This window comes from Lissotriton helveticus, chromosome 7 (genome assembly GCF_964261635.1).
Source record: "Lissotriton helveticus chromosome 7, aLisHel1.1, whole genome shotgun sequence".
NCBI classification, from domain to species: Eukaryota; Metazoa; Chordata; class Amphibia; order Caudata; family Salamandridae; genus Lissotriton; species Lissotriton helveticus.
The window spans coordinates 1547733842-1547752926 of NC_136068.1; the positions used below are offsets into that span (position 1 = coordinate 1547733842).

General features: G+C 43.9%; 1 protein-coding gene across 1 annotated transcript in view; it reads right to left on the bottom strand.

Annotated features, from left to right (window-relative positions):
* Nucleotides 1–1973: 1973 nt before the first annotated feature.
* Nucleotides 1974–19085, bottom strand: part of EPS8L1 (EPS8 signaling adaptor L1) — a 235521-nt gene continuing 218409 nt past the window's right edge. The window contains exons 18-21 of the mRNA XM_078655013.1: nt 9269–9371; nt 7034–7214; nt 6059–6191; nt 1974–3848 (exon numbers count right to left, since the gene is read on the bottom strand). Coding sequence (XP_078511139.1) covers nt 3762–3848; nt 6059–6191; nt 7034–7214; nt 9269–9371 — 504 coding nt within the window. The 3' untranslated portion in view covers nt 1974–3761. The remainder of the gene's footprint in view (nt 3849–6058; nt 6192–7033; nt 7215–9268; nt 9372–19085) is intronic.

The window sequence follows — 19085 nt, forward strand, 5'->3', positions numbered from 1 at the left end:
AACTTATATCCAAGGGTTGGTAACACCTTACATACCCTCGCGCTCACTAAGGTCATCGGACACTGGCAATTTCACAGTGCCAAGATTTAAGTTGGCAAGAATGGGAGGTCGCTCGTTTTCTGTTTTGGGCCCAAAGTATTGGAACTCCCTCCCACTAGCACTAAAGTCAGAGACCAACCTACTCCGCTTCCGTAGGGCTTTGAAGACTCTTCTGTTCATCAAGCGCAGTTAATAGTTGGTCGTGGCCTTAAGTCAGGTGTTGCTTTGTCCTTTCTTCTACAGTCTGTCCCTGGCGCCGGGAAACCCACTCTGGGTAGCTGTGCGCGGTAAAAGCTTAAATAAATAAATACATACATGCATATATGAGACAAAGGGTAGGACCTTGGGTAAAGCCCACTGGCAACTACATAAAGTGGGGCTTTCTGCAAATACAGCATGATTTTTGGCCCTGCATTGAATGGTGTCTACCCTGTGTGTGCTACAAAGAGGGACTGAAGATGCATTAGCATGTAGTCTACACAGACAAGGATCAATGCATTCAAGAGGGGCATTGGACATAACATTATTGCCTGGGTTCTCATGGATATCAATTTACACATAATATAGTTTGTAATATCATTTATGTAATTCGTTTTTTCGTACTGCTGAAGGGAGCTCCAGATGCCTGTAAACATAAAAGATGCACTCAAGAGGGCTTTTGGATCGTTAACATAAGGGTCCTTCAACTGAACTTTTTTGTGGGCACCGTATGGGATATCTATACCATACTTTAGTACCTGAACATTGTATACGACCAAAAGATCTTATCAACAGGGGTTTTCTGAGCTGCTGCAATTTTTGGGGGAGTTTTGTGGACTGATTAGTGCAGGGACACTCCTCTTGGAGTAGCATGAGCTTTATAAATGTCTTTCATTTAATTTCATTTCAGTTTATTAGATTTGGCCATTTGATGCCCTGGGTAGTGGGCAAAGAGCATGGCTTTCATTCTCGTTCTTTGCTGGGTACCTATGTTCATTTTGCTTGTAGTACATTCCCTTTGGCCATACTTTGCAATTACAGAGGACAGGGCATGATTTTTGCCCATGTCCTGTGCCTAGTACTATTCATGGCCATGCCTGAAGCATTGTAAACATTCCCTCGGTCTACTACACGTGCCTTACCAGCAGTGTATGGTGCAGTGCCTCTAATATCTACTCATATTTTTTTTAGGGTGCGAGAAATAAAAGCAAACATGAACACCAATTACAACATTTTCTTTAACCTTCATCATGATTATCTTTTATTGACAGTTTTAGGTTTTTAAAATATATATTTTTTCTTATTACAAAATGCCAATCTCGGACTATGCTGTAAGCAAGCCTTACCCTGTCCCCAACTTTTATGCGGTGTTATAGCCCATAAAATCAATAAAATACAGAGCTGCAATTTAAAGGCTTTAATTGAAAAAAACAACATTCAAAGTTACAGTCACAGAGAAGCAAACATCACCTGAGGTTTTTTAAGGGCAGCCATAGACTGGCCACATTACTCTGCTAAAGACAGAAAACAGACCACGAGCTAATTTTTAAAGTGAAGAAACACGGCAAGCGCATCTTTGTATTCTTTTAAAGTGTCCCATATTGTGAGGAGCCTGGGCCTCTGCAACTGTTTCCTTTATTTTAGCAAATAATTATACAGGTGAACAACCGTTACAACGAAACTATTACAACGCACTACCATTACAACGCGGTCATTACAACGCAAACCATTACAACGCATTGCGCTGGGGGGCGCTCTAGGATAGGGAATAAGTTTAATTTTCTATCCAACACCTTCCCTAGTGTCCACGGGGACTGGAGTTGGAATAGAAAATTATACTTACCACTATCCAGCACCTCTAAGCGCTATGCGTTGTAAAGGTTTGCGATGTAAAAACCGCGTTGTAAAGGCAGGCGTTGTAATAGCCTGCGTTGTAACGTCATACATCCAATTATACAGTATGAGCACTTTTGATTAGGGTAATAATAACACCTATAATTAGTCCCTGAGAGGGGATCCAGTTTATGGTATGCACTATAAAAATAGTCATTATTAATATTTTTTTTAACATGATTACAATCTGGGACGTTACCAGTGCCCTGCCTATGCACAAGCCCGTTCAGGTAAATGCAAAGCAATTTCCTGGAAATTTAAAAACGTAAGACCCTCATAAGGCGTACAAGCCCAGGTGCAGCATAGGTGAAATGGAAGTAGCAGAAGAAGCTCCCTCAAAACAAGACAGAAGCAGCTGACACATTCCATTAAAGACCTGTTGGAAGAAAGGCCTGGTTTATTAAGTCCAACTCCGACCCCTTGTACTAGAGCAGCATCAACAGGCATAGGCCTTACGGGAAAATAAATACGAATACTTACAGAAGGGTTCCCGCAGTGGGGTATCAGGGTCGGGGGAGGGTATAAGGACAGCATGAAGCATTAGAGGCAGGAAGAGGGAATAGGAATGAGGGACTAGGTCTAGGATGGGGGACTGATTAGGAGGGAATAAGTTTTGAACAAGGGGGGGAGTATGGTGTGTGATATTAGCGGAGTGTGAAGAAAAAGGTGTTGATGAAGGAGGAAGGACAGGGCAAAAGAAAATAGATAGGTGGTTGAAAATGGTTAGCTCGAGAAGAAGGGGGTGAGATAAGAGAACAGCAGTAGGCCATGAGGTGTTTATTGAGAGAATATGGTGCGAGCCAGGAGTTGGTGGGGTAGGAATAGGGATGGAACAAGGAGAAATTGACAGACCAAGGCTGGAGTGAAGGAGGAGTTGGTGGTGATACAACGGGAGTTGGGTGAGGGAACAGGGGTGTGGTAAGGTCAAAATAAAGGGATTCAGTAGCTGGGTGGAATGTGGGAACAGCGGTAAAGTGACTCAATCAGGGTGGCATGCGGGGACAGAGGTGGCGTGAAAAAAATGTTATTTAGCAACGATCATGCATGGTATAAGTGTGCAACATCTATCTTGAAGCCATTCTTTGGATTCTGATGGACAGGCTAGAAGCCTGATTCCGAGGATCACCTGAGGTCCGGGATGACAGGTGAGCATGATGACACTCCAGAGATGGCACAGATATTCATAAGAGGGTTTTTCCTCACAATCTGAGCCCCAGCCTTAGGTAACCCTTTTGCAGATGCAGCAAATTTGTCCATTCAATGTCTGGGCCACAGCACTAGGTCATTCGTGGGGGCCATGACAGGTGCCAGTGTCGTCATAGTGGGCCTTTGTTGTAATCAAAGTTCAGAAGCCATAGTGTAGATTATATGAAGGTTTATTAGATCTTAGTTTCAAGTAGAAAAGTAGAAAGCTAAGCCCCACCAGGAGCAGCCTCCTTGCTGCTCAGACCATATCTTCAACTTACATTCTGTGCGCGTCAAAGTGTGCAATGTCTGAGTGGCTGACAACGCCGGTCATACAGCAAAAGTGGTTTCATTTGGTCAGAACGGAGAACAGTTTCTGCCTCCCAGGATGACCACTGGTCAGGTGGTGCCATAACACCCTGCGCGACACGAACGGTAGCGGCGTAAACAGTCCACACGGGCCGTGAGACACCCAGGGCTGGCCTCTCCCTCCGATCACCTTCATTGTTACGTTATGGTATATATTATATATATATTATATATATCTATATTATAGATATGTACAAGTCCCTGCAGTGTGCATATAGATATATTCTTTGTAGCATGGTAGATAATCCCAAGCGTCTTTGGCTCCAGGTTCTCGTGCTCTTAATTGTTGTCTCTTTTTAAAAGCTAACTTGTTCAATGTCTTCGTCGACTTTCTTTTTCTGCTTCTCCATTACGGCTTCCAACTCTGAGATTTTTCTTGAGTCCTGCAATATGGCCAGAAAATGGAAAATAAATGAGTGAAGGCCACATGAGCGTGAGAAGCAGGGTTCGCCAGATGCATACACAAAAGGCTTAGGGCAAGATGTAGGAGAGGAAATACCGGTCGGTAACGGCCGAATTCGGCCGTTACCGACCGGTATTTAGGAATCGGCATGTAGGGGCCAGCATTTTACAGAATCGGTAAATTTACCGACTCGGTAAATTTACCGATTCTGTAAAATACCGAATCGGTAATTTTACCAATTCGGTAATTTCCACATGTAGGTGACACTCCTGAGAGTGCCACAGGCCCTTAAGAGTCGGTATTTTACCACCCAATCCTATTGTGTGGTAAAATACCGAATTCAGGTGCGCATGCACATCTGTGCATGCACACCTGTGCCATGTGCATGTATTTGGGGTGCTAGAGGGTGTCAAAGTGACACCCCCTGCACCCTTGCAAGATTCGGTATTTATCGATTCGGTAAATACCGAATCGGTGTTGCCCATTGATTCCTATGGGCTTCAAGGCCCATAGGAATCAATGGGCAATACCGATTCGGTATTTACCGAATCGGTAAATACCGAATCTTACAGATTCGGTAAATGTAAAAAGAAATTTACCTACATGTCACTACTTCTATTTTACCGATTCATAAATACCGAATCGGTATAGCCTAATGAGTTAATGAGTTTAAACAATAACTTAGTACAGTATCAATCTTGAAGTAAGTGCACCCTTCAGCAATTTCTAAAGTGGAGGCCTAGTTCCTGCTGCTCTCCAGTTCTACAATGCCTGAGGAAAAACAGAATCTTTATTTCTTGATCAATTTTTCTGGTGCTTCACGTTTATCTCTCTCTCTACAGACAGCTACTAGGAGGTCGTTCTTATTCCCTTTGCCTAGGCTCTGTGTGCTCTGTCATCACACACAATGTACCATGGGACTCAGGTTAAGAAGAAACACAACATGGCCGCCATGATAGAATCAGCAAAATCAGCAGAAAAGCATTTTTCCACGACGGTATTTTTGGATAATTGTGATGAATATTATGCCCAGTACTGGGTAGGTGAACCTAAAGTATTTTAATGAAAATGGGACCTTTAAGAGCTATGTTTCGGGGCCACAGATGTTATGCAGTTAGAGACAGCTGGCATGTGGGCATTCCCCTTGATTGCATATTTGCCTGGGTGCTAGTTTCATATCACATGAATTGCTTACACTGCTGTATGTTATCTTACGGTAACATCAGTGACCAGGGCCGGATTTAGCACTGCTGGTGCCTGGTGCGAAAATCATATTTGGAACCCCCCGATGACCTCCTTCTCGGATTCCCTCACTACCACCTGGCAAAAGTACCCCTCATCTCTCCATAGCCCCTCACTTACATACATTTCATTTGTTTTAAAACCCTGGTAAAGGCTGGCCTTACTAATAAGAAGGTATATCTACCCAAATGGGCCCTTTTATCAATATTAGGAACAGATACTGAAAGACTGGGGAAAAAATAACAGCCTGCCCTATTTTATGCAGTTTGCATGCAGCTCTTTGATGACAGTTCATAACAGTCACTGTTCTATATTAGGGTTGGAGCTTATGAACTGTGGTAACACACATATCTCTGTGACAAAAGCAGTAATCCACCCAGCTACCCATATAAAATACAGATCTGTGATCTGCATGGTATGTGTTCTTTGCAGCAGGCATATTAACCATCTGTGATACTTTAGGGCGAGTCAAAACTGCCACTACACAAAACTCTGATCTCTCTCTCTATCAGGAAGATTAATCACAAGTTATCTTGACATTTGTATTGCTGCTTGAAAGCTGAAGGCACAAGGAACTCTGCCACAGATGTTTTTAAATCGTTAGTTATTGCTAAATACAGCCCCCCTAACCCCCCCGAGTCCAGCACCCACTTCCAAGGTCAGCGCCCAGTGCGGCTGCACCGGTTGCACGACCCTAAAGCCGGCCCTGTCAGAGACACTTTACTTGCTTGTTTCCCTGTTGGCACGGAATCCAGTTCATAAACGGACGCCCAATAAACCCACTAACCCTGTGATTCCAATGGAGAACATTTGATAACTGGAGAAGTGGAATTTCCATTAAATAGATCTGTACAAGTCAATTATATACGAGAGAACGCTTTCCCACAGGCGTAATTCCTGCCTTCCCACTCCTCCTAGAACATGGAGTATAGGACCCGGGCACAGTACCTCGAGAAGCGCTTTCTGTACCATGACTTGGCTGTACACACGCGCTCCTTCCTCTGGGCTCACGGCCTTAAACTCTTCCTTCCGGAGGGTGAAGAGTTGGGCGCCATTAAGCACACCCAGGGAATTCACCGTCCTAACAAACAAAAGACGACGTTTTAGAAGCATGGGAGGACTGTAAAGCTTAAAACGATCATTGCAAACAGAAACTGCAGAAATAATAGCATAGATAGTACACACATAGTGAGAGAGCTCACAGCACAAAGTCTCTAAGGTTAAGAAAGAAGCAACATAATTCATACAATGGCCAATAACAGACACAAGGCATGACCAATCAGACAGCTCATCATTTTAGGAATGAGCAATCAGAGAGTGCATGGGGCACAAAGAGAAAGAATGACCAATGCAAGAACACCTAGTACAAAGAATGACCAATGACAGAACACATAGTACAAAGAATAACCAATGACAGGACACATAGTACAATGAAAAAACGCGAGAGAATGCACAGTACAAAGAATGGACAGTGAAAGACCACATAGCCCAATTGACTCAGTAGAAAGAATAAAATTTGAAACTGCAAACACAGATTAGGCAGTTGCTAACTAACCACTTGGCACCGAGATTAAGAATGCAAGACTTAACGCAGCACAAGGAACAAACAGAGTGAACAACAGGGAGTTTAAACATACTTCATACAGTGGCCAATCATACTACACAGGCAAAGATTGACCACTCTGAGCTCTCAGAGCATAACCAATGACAACCTCAGCATACACTGCAAAACGAATACACTACTCAGAGCACGCTTAGGGCAAGCAATAGTCAGCATCTAGCAAAGAGACAAGGGGAGAACAATTGGCTGGACACAGTGCGAAGGTAAATAGGTAAGCACTGCAGGGAATGTTAGGAACAAAAAAATGCCTAAAGGACATCTAGTGCATCCCCTCAAACCCTCCATGATAGCCCTCGACTCACAGTGGGTTGAAGCCTTTGGCTTCCAGCCATGCCTTCACATCACTGGAGCTGGACTCGTCGCTCAACGTCATGGAGGTGTCAGACGTCCTGTGCACCGAAAAGCTCTTCTGGGGAGCTGTGCGGCCATTGGCCAACCTGAGTAGCAGCTCTTCGTTCATGCTGTTCACTTGCTTAGGTTTGACTACAGGGATCACCGCAGCAAATCACAAATCAAGAAGGAAACAGTGAGTGACTCATTACAATAGAATCCAAGAATGCGCTACAGCAGAGACTCATAGGGGGCTATTCACAAAGGAAATTTACACTTGAGAATCATTTACACATGTAATTAACTCTAACACGTTTGTAATAAATTCATTTCAAATGTGAGCTATTCACAAAATTCGAGGTTAAAGTTACTCAAAACTTTAGGCATACACATCTCAACCCACTGAAAAAAGGGAAGAGCCAAATGTAGGAGGGATACATCAAGACCATTTCATAGAAAATAATAGAGATAAGCACTTAAAAAAACTTCATAGGAAATAATGACATAATATAATGTTAATAAAAAATATCTAAAAACAATACATATTTACATTTTAATTACAAAATATTTTAACAATTGTTTTGCATTGAAAAATGTATGTCACATCATTAAAATATAATGAAACTACTTTAAATTAATTTTGTAATCACTTTTATTAATTCACTATACATAAAAATATTTAAACTTTGGATGGGAATTTATTTTTTAATTTAAACTTCAGAAAAAAGTATAGATTTTTATTATGTACTATTATGTAGTGTAATTACATTTTAATAAAAGTAAATGTTACAGTAAATTAAAAAAGTTTTAAAATACTTTATAATTAAATAAGAAAAATATTTTATTTTTAGGTTTTATTTTAAGATTACATCTTATTTATTCATGTTTTAACTATTTTAAATAATTTAATCCAACATTATTTACTATGGGGATTTTATTTTAAGTCCCACCCTCAATTATTTTCTATAGGAGTATGTTGCAGTACCAGTAGTTGGCCATGTGTGGTGCTGGACTTCCTATATCCCTGAGCCAGAGTAATTTACTAATGTTTTAGATTCTTTTTTGACTGTAGTAACTTAAGAAGTGAATTTTGTGTATAGCAATGCGCTTACTCTTTTGTGGGAAGGTGCCTATCCCCTCCTAAACCTCTTCCTAACCTCCCTCAACCCCTCGCATTTAGTTAAAAGTATACCCTTTTTTCCAGCCACTCCCCTAGGTCCCTCCCACATTTACTACTAAGTACTAAACTTACACAGTTGAGGATTTCCTCATAGAACAGATAGGGGAGGTGGAGGTGAAGGTGGAGATTTACATTCATAGATTTGTGAATATCATTTCGTAGTATTTTAGTAGTACTATTGTAGTGGTTCTAAATATACTACAAAATACAGTTTATGACTAGGCGTTACAGTCTTATCCATAAGACTTAGTGGAACATCGGAAAACCCATAGATCAATGGAGCGATCGATTGAGATAATTTGCAAATGCCACATGACGGACACGGGGCAGAGAACACCTAGACAGGGTGACTGAGAACACTAAATCATGATGCATATCCTAGCAAGGTTTAGGAATGGGCTCCAAGATAGAACATGTAAAGTTGGAGTAAAAATGACACTAGTCTGGAAGGCCACAGATTGTTCGTATCGGTTTCGTTGTAAGCGGAACATCCTCCAATGACACATGCCACCATGATACAATGTAAAGTACTAGCAGCACTACGAGTCCATATAAACGATGTACACTGGGTGGAACTACACACCAAATAACTAATATGTCCCTGTGGAAGACTAATTCATCCGTTTACCCATTCACACTTCCCTTCAGCCTCTTTCTTATTTTGCTGTTTGCCTCATTAGTGTCATGCCTCATTCAAAATAGTTCTTGCATCCCTCTTCCACTGTCTTTCAATGTACCTCTTCCTGGTTGTGTAAACTTCAGCATGCATTGTCCACTGAGGTAACCCGTTAAGCTAAGTGTGTTTTATAGAAATGTGTGCATAACCTGAAGGTCATATGTTTAATCCACAGCAGGACTAATGAGCATGTTTTGCTTCTGCGTTTGAGAATATGAGCACCACTGAGCTTAGTACTAATCATTTAAGGCCCAACAGACTATCAATATGGCCGGCCACTATATGGATACATATACATATATATATATAACTTGCCCATCCTTTCATAGGGCCACCACCTTGTCCTCTCACCTGGCTCTGGTTTTGGCTGCACATTCAGTGAGTCCATACTGCCCCATTGCGTTGATGGCTGTAGGTTCACGTTCTTTTTGGGAGGTGTCGGAGGCGGAGTTTTCTAGCAACAGTAAACATCAGATTAGCTTCAAAGTGACTAAAAGTTTTATGTCATACAATATATGAGACTGATTTTAATTATAGATATGTCTAAAGCTTTTTCGCTTTTTCACTGGCCTTTGCTACTGATAGTCTACTACAACAGTTACATTTAACTATTTTTTATTTCAAAACATAGAGAGGGAGTGACTGGATGTTGTAGTCGATAATATGAATATGTGCCCCTTTCCATTAGAATTTCTGAAGTGTTCTTGATATGCCACCGAAGGGAGAGAAAAGCAGGGATAACTTCATTAAACACCTACTACTTCACACAATAGGCAATACATGCACAGTACGTCTTGAATGGCCTTATATGCAGACTGACTACCCACTCACACCCTCTGTTTTTAATCCAACCCTTGACACAACTGTTCTCCCCTTGGCTCTATGCTTCATGCTGGCTATTGCTTGCCCTATGTGTGCTCTGAGTAGTGGGAGCGGGAACTTGACAAAGACCTGTACCAGGAATCGCGGAGGGTCTCGTAAGGCTCTAGGTGTTTGAACTAATGAAGGAACATTAAGAGGAAAATGACAGTAGGAGTGGAGCATGGGATCGGCTATGTCTTCAATGCAATTCAGTTCATACAATCCATGGCACTCTGACTTTGTTGTAATGATCAGATTCTAAGGGACCTACCCAAGATCCTGCCGATCACCAGATTCCGAGGAACCTACTCTCCCAAGACCCAGCCGATCACCAGATTCCGAGGGACCTACTTTCCCAAAATCCTGCCGATCACCAGATTCCGAGGGACCTACTCTCCCAAGACCCTGTTGATCACCAGATTCCGAGGGACCTACTTTCCCAAGACTCTGCTGATCACCAGATTTCGAGGGACCTACTCTCCCAAGGCCCTGCTGATCACTAGATTTCGAGGGACCTACTCCCGCAAGACCCTGCTGATCACCAGATTCTGAGGTACTTACTCTCCCAGACCCTGCTGATCCCTAGAGGGCATATTATCAAGGGGGGATAAAATTATCTCCCTATTACCTAGCTGTCGCTAACACCAGTTAGCGACAGCTAGTAGGAGATAGCGACCATCTTGGGCCCCGCTTTGCATGTCAGTGAAATTTATCACTGATGACATGCAAAGTGGGCGTGCCAAGATGTTAGCGACTGGAAACAGTCGCTAACATCGCTATCTCCTATTACCAACTTTTGGAGATATTCGCGCTAAGCGCGAATATCTCCAAAAGCTAACACCTGCCCCTGAGCAGATCTTAGCCATGTTATCCAATGGTAGGTGGATAACATGGCTAAGAGCATTTGCTCGGTAATGCATGAATATCGCTGACTTTTCAGCAATATTCATGCATTTCGGCCGATTTTTATCGCTTAGGAGATAAACCTTGATAATAGCAAGGTTCCTAAAAATCGCCGCCGCACGGCGATAAAAATATTGCCGCTAAGCCAACATAGCGATAATTATCGCTAGTTGTTGGTAATATGCCCCTAGATTCCCATGGACTTACTCTGTCAAGACCCTGCCAGCCTAGCATAGATAATGAACCCACGGTCACTTTCCCAAGGGCACTGCATGTCTGGTAGCCCTTCCTCCATAATGCCCCGTTTTTTAACTGCTTATATTACACCACAAACGTACATATATAAGAACATGATGCAGTAACAGTCCACCTCCACTCTCAGAACCCAGTGTCCCCTCATCGTTGTCTTTGACCCTGTGCAGCTCTCCTCTGCCTTTCAGCTTTTTCTACGCTGTTCACTTACCACAAACTTACATACAAATGCAACCAGCGTCGGATTGGTAACGAGGGAATTCGGGCAATGCCTGAGGGGCCGGTGTCCGAGTTCGGCTGCTTTTTTGAGCAGTCTGGGGGGCCATTTGGGCGCTGTCTCTATTGTTCGAATACAGCCGGCGGCCCATTCGGTGTCTGATTGGCCTTTCTAGCAGATGGGCGTTCGTTACCTCCGTTTAGAAAGAGGCAGAGGTGTTACTCCCTTTGTCTTGCTGGCTGACCCATTAATGTGTGTACATACCAAGTGGGGGCAGGGGGCCTAACTTGTATCACCACTGTAAACTAACGTGTGCATTTTTTTAATCCCCCTAAAGTTTTTTTTATAAGATTACGCCAAAGCAGTGATTAGAGGAGTGATTATGCAAATGTGGGGCGATTTTTTTTTTGCGTGCCCGGGCCGATTTTCAGTCCCAATCCAACCCTGAATGCAACCCTTGATTTTCCTGAGTGTCGTTTCCTAAATTTGACTTCTTAAGGGCTGGTCTAGCGAGCACGATTCGGAGATCTGTCATAAACACATTCGTTCCTCTGCAGAGTTTGGGAAAGGGCAGCTCGACCGGTTTAGCAGGTCTTGAATAACAGCGGGGTGGCGTGCCTTGCAATCCATCCAGCCACAAAGGGTCTCTGTATGAACCATTCCACTCCCAGCAAACAATGCGAAGATTCACTCTGATGAACAATGGTGCACAATCCTCGCTCTTCAGCTGCTCTCCCCACAACCCAAGCAGATTCAAGAAGAAACGCATTCTTGAAGTGCCACACGACGCAAGGACATACAAGTTCAAAGTAGAAAACATGAAAACCTTTAGTCCAAAAATCTTCTGTTTTTATTGCTTCCTGACAGGACTTATTGTGCCTCGAGTTTGTGAAGGATCCCGTTTTATTGCTATTTGAGAGCTTTTGGCAGCCATCTTAGACGATCCCTCTTCCTTGTCATTCAGATGTATTTATATTTATTTACTTGGAATAATGAGAGGTTCAATCAATCAATCAATCAATCAATCAGGGGTTTATATAGCGCACTACTCACCCGTGAGGTTTCGCTCTGCATAGTAATATGGCTGTCAATACACGCGTCTGGGTACCTTAGGTGGCTAGACTTATAGATAAAATAGCAGGTCTGGTGTTTGGTAATTGGAGCTGATAAAACAGCGCCTACACATACAAAACTAACATCCAAGCACTATTTATATGGGAAACAGCGTTTAGATTGCATGCGATAGATCGCATGCCATTACAACATGGTCTTTACAATGACGTCATTGTAACATTGCGAACCATTACATCGCAAGTTGTTACAATGACTTGCGATAGGGGGCACAAGGTGTTGGATTTAGAATACAACGCCTTCCCTGCGGTTGCACAAACTGGAGTAGGAATAGTAAATAATACTATTTCTAAGTCCAGTGCGCCCCCTACAGCAAGTCGTTGTAACGACTTGCAATGTAATGCTTCACGGTGTAACAACGCGGTCGTTGTAACAACCGCGTTGTAATGGCATGCAATCTATTGCATGCGTAGTAAAGAGTCATATTCATTTGCTGTTGGGAGGGGTGAGCATGTGTGATTGGAAGAGTTTAGGCATTATTTTAGAAAGAGTTATATTAGCCTTTAAAATGTGCTGAGAAGATTGTACACAGAGCAGCTGGGAGTATGTTCCCATGGAAGGGTTTCAGTAGATTGCCTCACTCGATCCATAATGCCACACAAGGAGGTTTGGGTGCAAGCAGGATCTCATGACTGGTTTAGGTTCGGTTGTAATTTTGGACCCAGTGGATTCAGGATTCAAGCAGATAGCTAAGGACGTGCAGTTGATGGCTCTATATACCAGACTACAGATTGCATTGAGCTGTTTTTTGCGGAGAGCCGCCCAGCCTGATGGAGACGAAGTGATATAGGGGAATGTCTGGGGAGACTTTAGAGGGTCCTTGACGCAAAGTTTGTACAGTGCGGTTCCAGGTAGTGCAGGAATTAGACTTTGAGGGGTAGTTAACAATGTGCAAGCGGACAGCAGTGTTACTCCAGCACCATCGATCTTGGTGGGGCAAAGAGCTAGGGTATAGAAACTCAAGGTCACAGAATGGGGCATTTAGATTCTTGGACCAAAATAAGATTTTCGAAAGACATTAGTAGGCCAAGTGTGAAGCGTTTGACTGGGGGAGTCATTGGTTACTTTGCAGTATCCTGAGTGGGTCTTGTCATTTACCTCGGATGTACCAAAGTCAGCGATCTTTTTTCTAAGCCAGTCGGATAATACAATTACCTACTTTGGTTACCTGACTGTGCAGAGTTAGGACAATAAAGCATGGAAAACTTACTGTGGGAAGAGGAGGAGGTTAGAAACTCAGACACAGCATGACACTGCTACTAAGAAAGAGTAAACCCGGCGTCTAGTTAGTGCTGCTTTTTCAAGAGAATTTGACTTTTAGTGAAACATAAGTAAGAAGAACAGTTAGACCTATGATGCACAACAGCGTCAGTGTTCGAGATACGACCCAAATGTTTTTGTAGTGTGTACATACTATGTGCTAGACTGCATAATACATTGGTCCTGTGGCATATGTTATACCAGACTACGCTCAGTTGGATAAAGACAATTGTTAGGTAACGGCTAGCAACACAACAATAATGGGGAAGTGAGGAGTTTTATTTCGGTGCTGGGGAAACTTACTCTAAACAAAGGGTAGCGGTGGCAGCCTCGCCCTCCCCTACACTGGTAAGACTGGTTTGAGAGAGGCAGTCCGAAAAACGGAGATGTGCACGTTATCATGCCACCATGGTCAAACGACAACATGCAGGAAGACCACTGTCTGGCAAAGCCATAAACCCAGTGTGTCTATGGACTCCGGCATTCGCTCCGTATAGGAAAAGGTGCATACTATACACACATGCTAGCCACATAGCCACCTGTGAGGCAATGGACCACACTTACGTGGAATGGCTGGACCTCTATCGGGCCGAGAGCTTCGGAAGCCTCCTCACCACGGGAAACATCATTTACCACAAAGGCATTACCACTACTAACATTTACCACGTGACACTTACCACGCAGGGTGCCTTCCACGCAGGGTGCCTTCCACGACGTCTTTACCACGGGCTGGGGGGGAGATGTGGTATTCCTTCGAGTCGTTCTGCGTGGGCTTGGGGGGCAGAGGGGGGCTGGGGGGGGTCTCCCCCCCCAAAAATAACAAGCGGGGGCAGAGGGGGGCTGGGGGGGGTCTCCCCCCCAAAAAATAACAAGCAGTTTACTTTAAAAAAAAAAACGAACATAATTTTAAAAGAAAAAGGAAAGAGCCTCCCCCAAAGACGTGCCGTGTACGTCAAAAAAACAGTCCTTTTTTTATTTTGGTATACGTGTTTTGACGCTTGTTTCAATGGAGGATGGAAGTAAGGGCTCGTAGAGAAAGACGTGCAGGTAAGACGTTTCTAGGCGTAGTAAAATCCTACGTTGTAAATACCAGCGTGGTAAAGCCACTTGCGATGTAAAATTCGCGTGGTAAAGCCATGCGTGGTAATTGAAATCGTGGTATAATCATATATTCCTCACCACAGGTTCAGGTGAAAGGGCCTATGCCACTGAACAATAATCACTGCCACCCGTGCCAACCACCTCACTGGATGGGATCAGGGTATGGCAGCCACCCTCACTCTGGGCTGTGGGGCACCTCGTTTTTCACTAGGATCTCGAGCCTGCACTACTGATGAATAGCACTGTAAGGATGCGTAGCAACTCTAGAGAACTCACTGATAGTTGACTCGATGGGATTATTGAAGGTGTTACTGAGTGAGTGTGCAATACAAGTCAGTCAATTATGGGTACTCAAGTATTTGATCTAGAGCTAAATCACACACTTGAGTATTTGTTTGGCAGGTGGCCAAAAATCCCAAGCAAACCATACCTTGCATAGCACCCACTTCAGCAGAGCTCGTATGTGCCCAGGATTCTTAGTAGTAGGTACCAAGTATCCCATTCCTTTATATCACAGGAAATGCCCCGGTATCTGAAGGAGCAGAGCTGCTACCCATCATCAGTGTGAGCAATAATGACCCCTAAAGCAATGATTTCCCTCTCATCACTATAAGTAATAATGCATTATTTCAGCAGTACAAGCTATAATTACCCCAAACGTGTTCAGCGCTATAACGGAGGTGAGCACTAATGGCCTCCATTATCAGTAGAGTGAATAATACCCCAATGATAATTATAAACAATAATGACCGAATCACCATTTTATACAATAATTCCCCCATCATCAGTATAAGAAGTTATTACCTACTCAATCTAAGCACCAATAGCCTGCATTATGAGTCAGTGCAATAATTCCCCCATCATCAGTATAGGAAGGTATGACCGCCTCAATCTAAGCACCAATAGCCTGCATTATCAGTCTGTGCAATAATGCCCCCATCATCAGTATAAGAAGGTATGACCGCCTCAATCTAAGCACCAATAGCCTGCATTATCAGTCTGTGCAATAATGCCCCCATCATCAGTATAAGAAGGTATGACCGCCTCAATCTAAGCACCAATAGCCTGCATTAACAGTATTAGCAATAATGCCCCCGTCATCAGTATAAGAAGGTGTGACCGCCTCAATCTAAGCACCAATAGCCTGCATTAACAGTATTAGCAATAATGCCCCCGTCATCAGTATAAGAAGGTATGACCGCCTCAATTTAAGCACCAATAGCCTGCATTAACAGTATTAGCAATAATGCCCCCGTCATCAGTATAAGAAGGTATGACCGCCTCAATCTAAGCACCAATAGCCTGCATTAACAGTATTAGCAATAATGCCCCCGTCATCAGTATAAGAAGGTATGACCTCCTCAATCTAAGCACCAATCAGTCTGTGCAATAATGCCCCCGTCATCAGTATAAGAAGGTATGACCTCCTCAATCTAAGCACCAATGGCCTGCATTATCAGTCTGCGCAATAATGCCCCCGTCAGTATCAGCAAAGAAGGCTCCAGCATTATAAAGCACAAATGCAGCTCACCGTTCCAAGAACGTTTGCCCTTCCTCAGTGTGAGTACAAATGGTTCCCACAAACGGAATACCAGTACCAGTACGGAGTACCAGTACCAACAATAATGCCCATCCTGTAAACAAGGATGTAAATCACCATTTTAAACTACGTCTGATATCGGTGCAGAAAAAATGGCCACATCAGTAAAATTAACAATGCCGGATAATGGCCTGTATCATCATCTAGGCAATAACTCCTCACCATCTGCGGGTGCAATAATGGCCCGTACCATAAGTGACTCTCTTGCAGTAGCTCTGCTAGAGAAGTCAATCGTGCTCATATACCAGGACTGGATGGACCAGCCACATGGGTGACAGGGATGCCCTCAGGAGGACAGCAGGCCTCTGTCAGAGCTGGAGGAGCCAAGGAGTGCACCCCCCATCGGCCATGAAAGCACCCCCTGCTGCTGAGAAATAATACCCCAGGTCCATGGCCAGAATCTGGCATACTGGGTTATTCCACGAGCTTCTCTTTTATGTCGAAACAGATATTTTTTTATTATTTTAGAGCCAAAAGAATTGAAAAAGCACGCATTAAGAAGAATCAGTTAGGACCGTTAAAAATCTCATTCTTGAAGGGGGAAGGGCGACTGTGAATCCGTATGGGCCGGCGGTGGCACACTCAGACTCGCACTGTGCAGTACGGGACTGGCACTGCTATTACAGCATGGACACTGGACAGGCTGATAGCTTCCAACCTGTTCCTGGCATCTTCACTGAGGCACAAGAGCATTCATTCAGGACTTGCCAAACTGGCAGGGCGGTATCTGTGAAGTTAGATACAGTAATACCTATGCAGGCACAACACAGCCATCGGAACAACGCCGACACCTCGAGACTCACCCAGGCCCCTGTCTCTACTGGTGACTGGTTCAGAACACACTGTCCAGTGGCGCCCCCATGGCATGGCTTGGGTACACTAAGATCCTGCATGCCAGGCACAGAGGGGTGCCTAGAGCTAAAAAGATACTAACTTCAGCCATCAGAGTGAACGAATTGTGTTTCCTTTTGTGGGGTTGTCAGAACATTGACTACAATAATATTGTGCTACACAAATATCGACATCCAACCTATTGACAAGTTCAGTATAGGTTAAGTATAGCTGGACTGTTCTTATCTCCAGATCTATGTGACATGAAGATATACTTCTCTTCAAGATATACATGCGAAGTTAAATATAGTGGCCCTGTACTTACGTATTTATACAAACCTTTCTGATATATTATATTAATATATTATATTGATTGACTAATATTTTGCTTAGATATTTTGGTCCCACAGTATTTAGTACTTGCTTTTCTGGCACTATTCCCTTTGTTGAACTACTAGATGAGCGCCCTTCCCTTAATCCTACAACCATTTCCTCTCCCCCTGACCTCAGGTCGTTTCACTTCCGGTATACTCTGGTAGTCATTGGCTGGCACAACCGGATGAGAGCAGGTGGGACACTTTGGAGTGGCTAGTCGGGCACTTATATATTTCATGTTGCTTTGTTAGTAATGCGTGTGTGTGCAGTGTTTGGAATTAATTGCTAGGCAACAGTTAACACTGAATAAATGTTTGTACAGTTGAAAAAGAGATGTGAGAAATCGGTAAATGAAACTAAAAGCTCCACATCTCTCAGCTGGCTGATCCATAGATGCCTGATGCAACCAGCGAAAACGAAACTAGAAGCTTATTTACAAGCAGGGTATGCCCAGACGTGGATCCCTCTCTTTGCCACTGGATTCATAAAAGCCTGTCTGATAAGCGGTGTTACCCCAAAAACCGGTTCCAGGATGCTTGTTTTTGGTACAGGTAACACCTCGCTGGGCAGTTTGGGCTAGACTGTTCCCATGAGGCACAGGGTCAAGAATGATTTGCATATGGCTGGGTCTGAACTGTGGTGGTGAAGTGAGCTAAAGAACGATGATGGATTCAACCCAGATCTGTGAATAGGAGTGAGAGTCTGAAAAGTTTTAGCACTCCGTCCATCATCTCCTTGTGTTTGCTTTGTTTGCCCTAAGTTGGCAGGGTATACCCTTTCGTGGGTCCCTCTCTTTGCCACTGGAATCATAAAAGCCTGTCTGATAAGCGGTGCTACCCTGAAATCGGTTCCAGGATGCTTGTTTCTGGTACAGTGAACACCTTGATGGGCAGTTTGGGCTGGACTGTTCCCATGAGGCACAGGGTCAAGAATGATTTGCATATGGCTGGGTCTGAACTGGGGTGGTGAAGTGAGCTAAAAAACGATGGTGGATTCAATCCAGATCTGTGACTGGGGGTGAGAATCTGAAAAGTTTCAGCACTCCGTCCATCATCTCCTTGTGCTTTCTTATTTACAAGCCCCTTGCACTGCCTCACTTTTTATGACGCTCCGGCAGCGCAGAGTGCAGACCCATATGTACAAGGCCACGCAAAGCCACGCATTTTCATGGCCTCGTACATATGGTGGAAGGCAACGCAGCACAAGTCACTCTGTTGGCTTACACTGTTTCAGGGGGCTGTTCCATGGTCGTTGCGGTTGTTTTTCCCTCACAACACCCATGGGTTTTGACACATTCCCAGATTTATAAGGATCTGTAAACCTGGGAATACCTCAAAACTGTACACCTCCCCAGGGCAGGCGTAACGAGGAGAAATATCTTAATTTCTCCTCATTTTTAGGTCTCGCCTGTCGATGCGCATGCGCATCGAGCTTGCGAGTCTATGGTGGCTTATCCACTCTTTATCCCCAACTTGCAAGGAATCGTGGCGATTCCTTGCAGTGCACGAGAAATTTAAGCTCAATGCGCATGCGCATTGAGCTTAAATGCGCGTGCACATGCCCCCAGCCGCCTGCCTTGCCTACTCTCTCACACAGCCTCCCCCAGCTCCACCCCCTCACTTCTTGATTGCACGGCC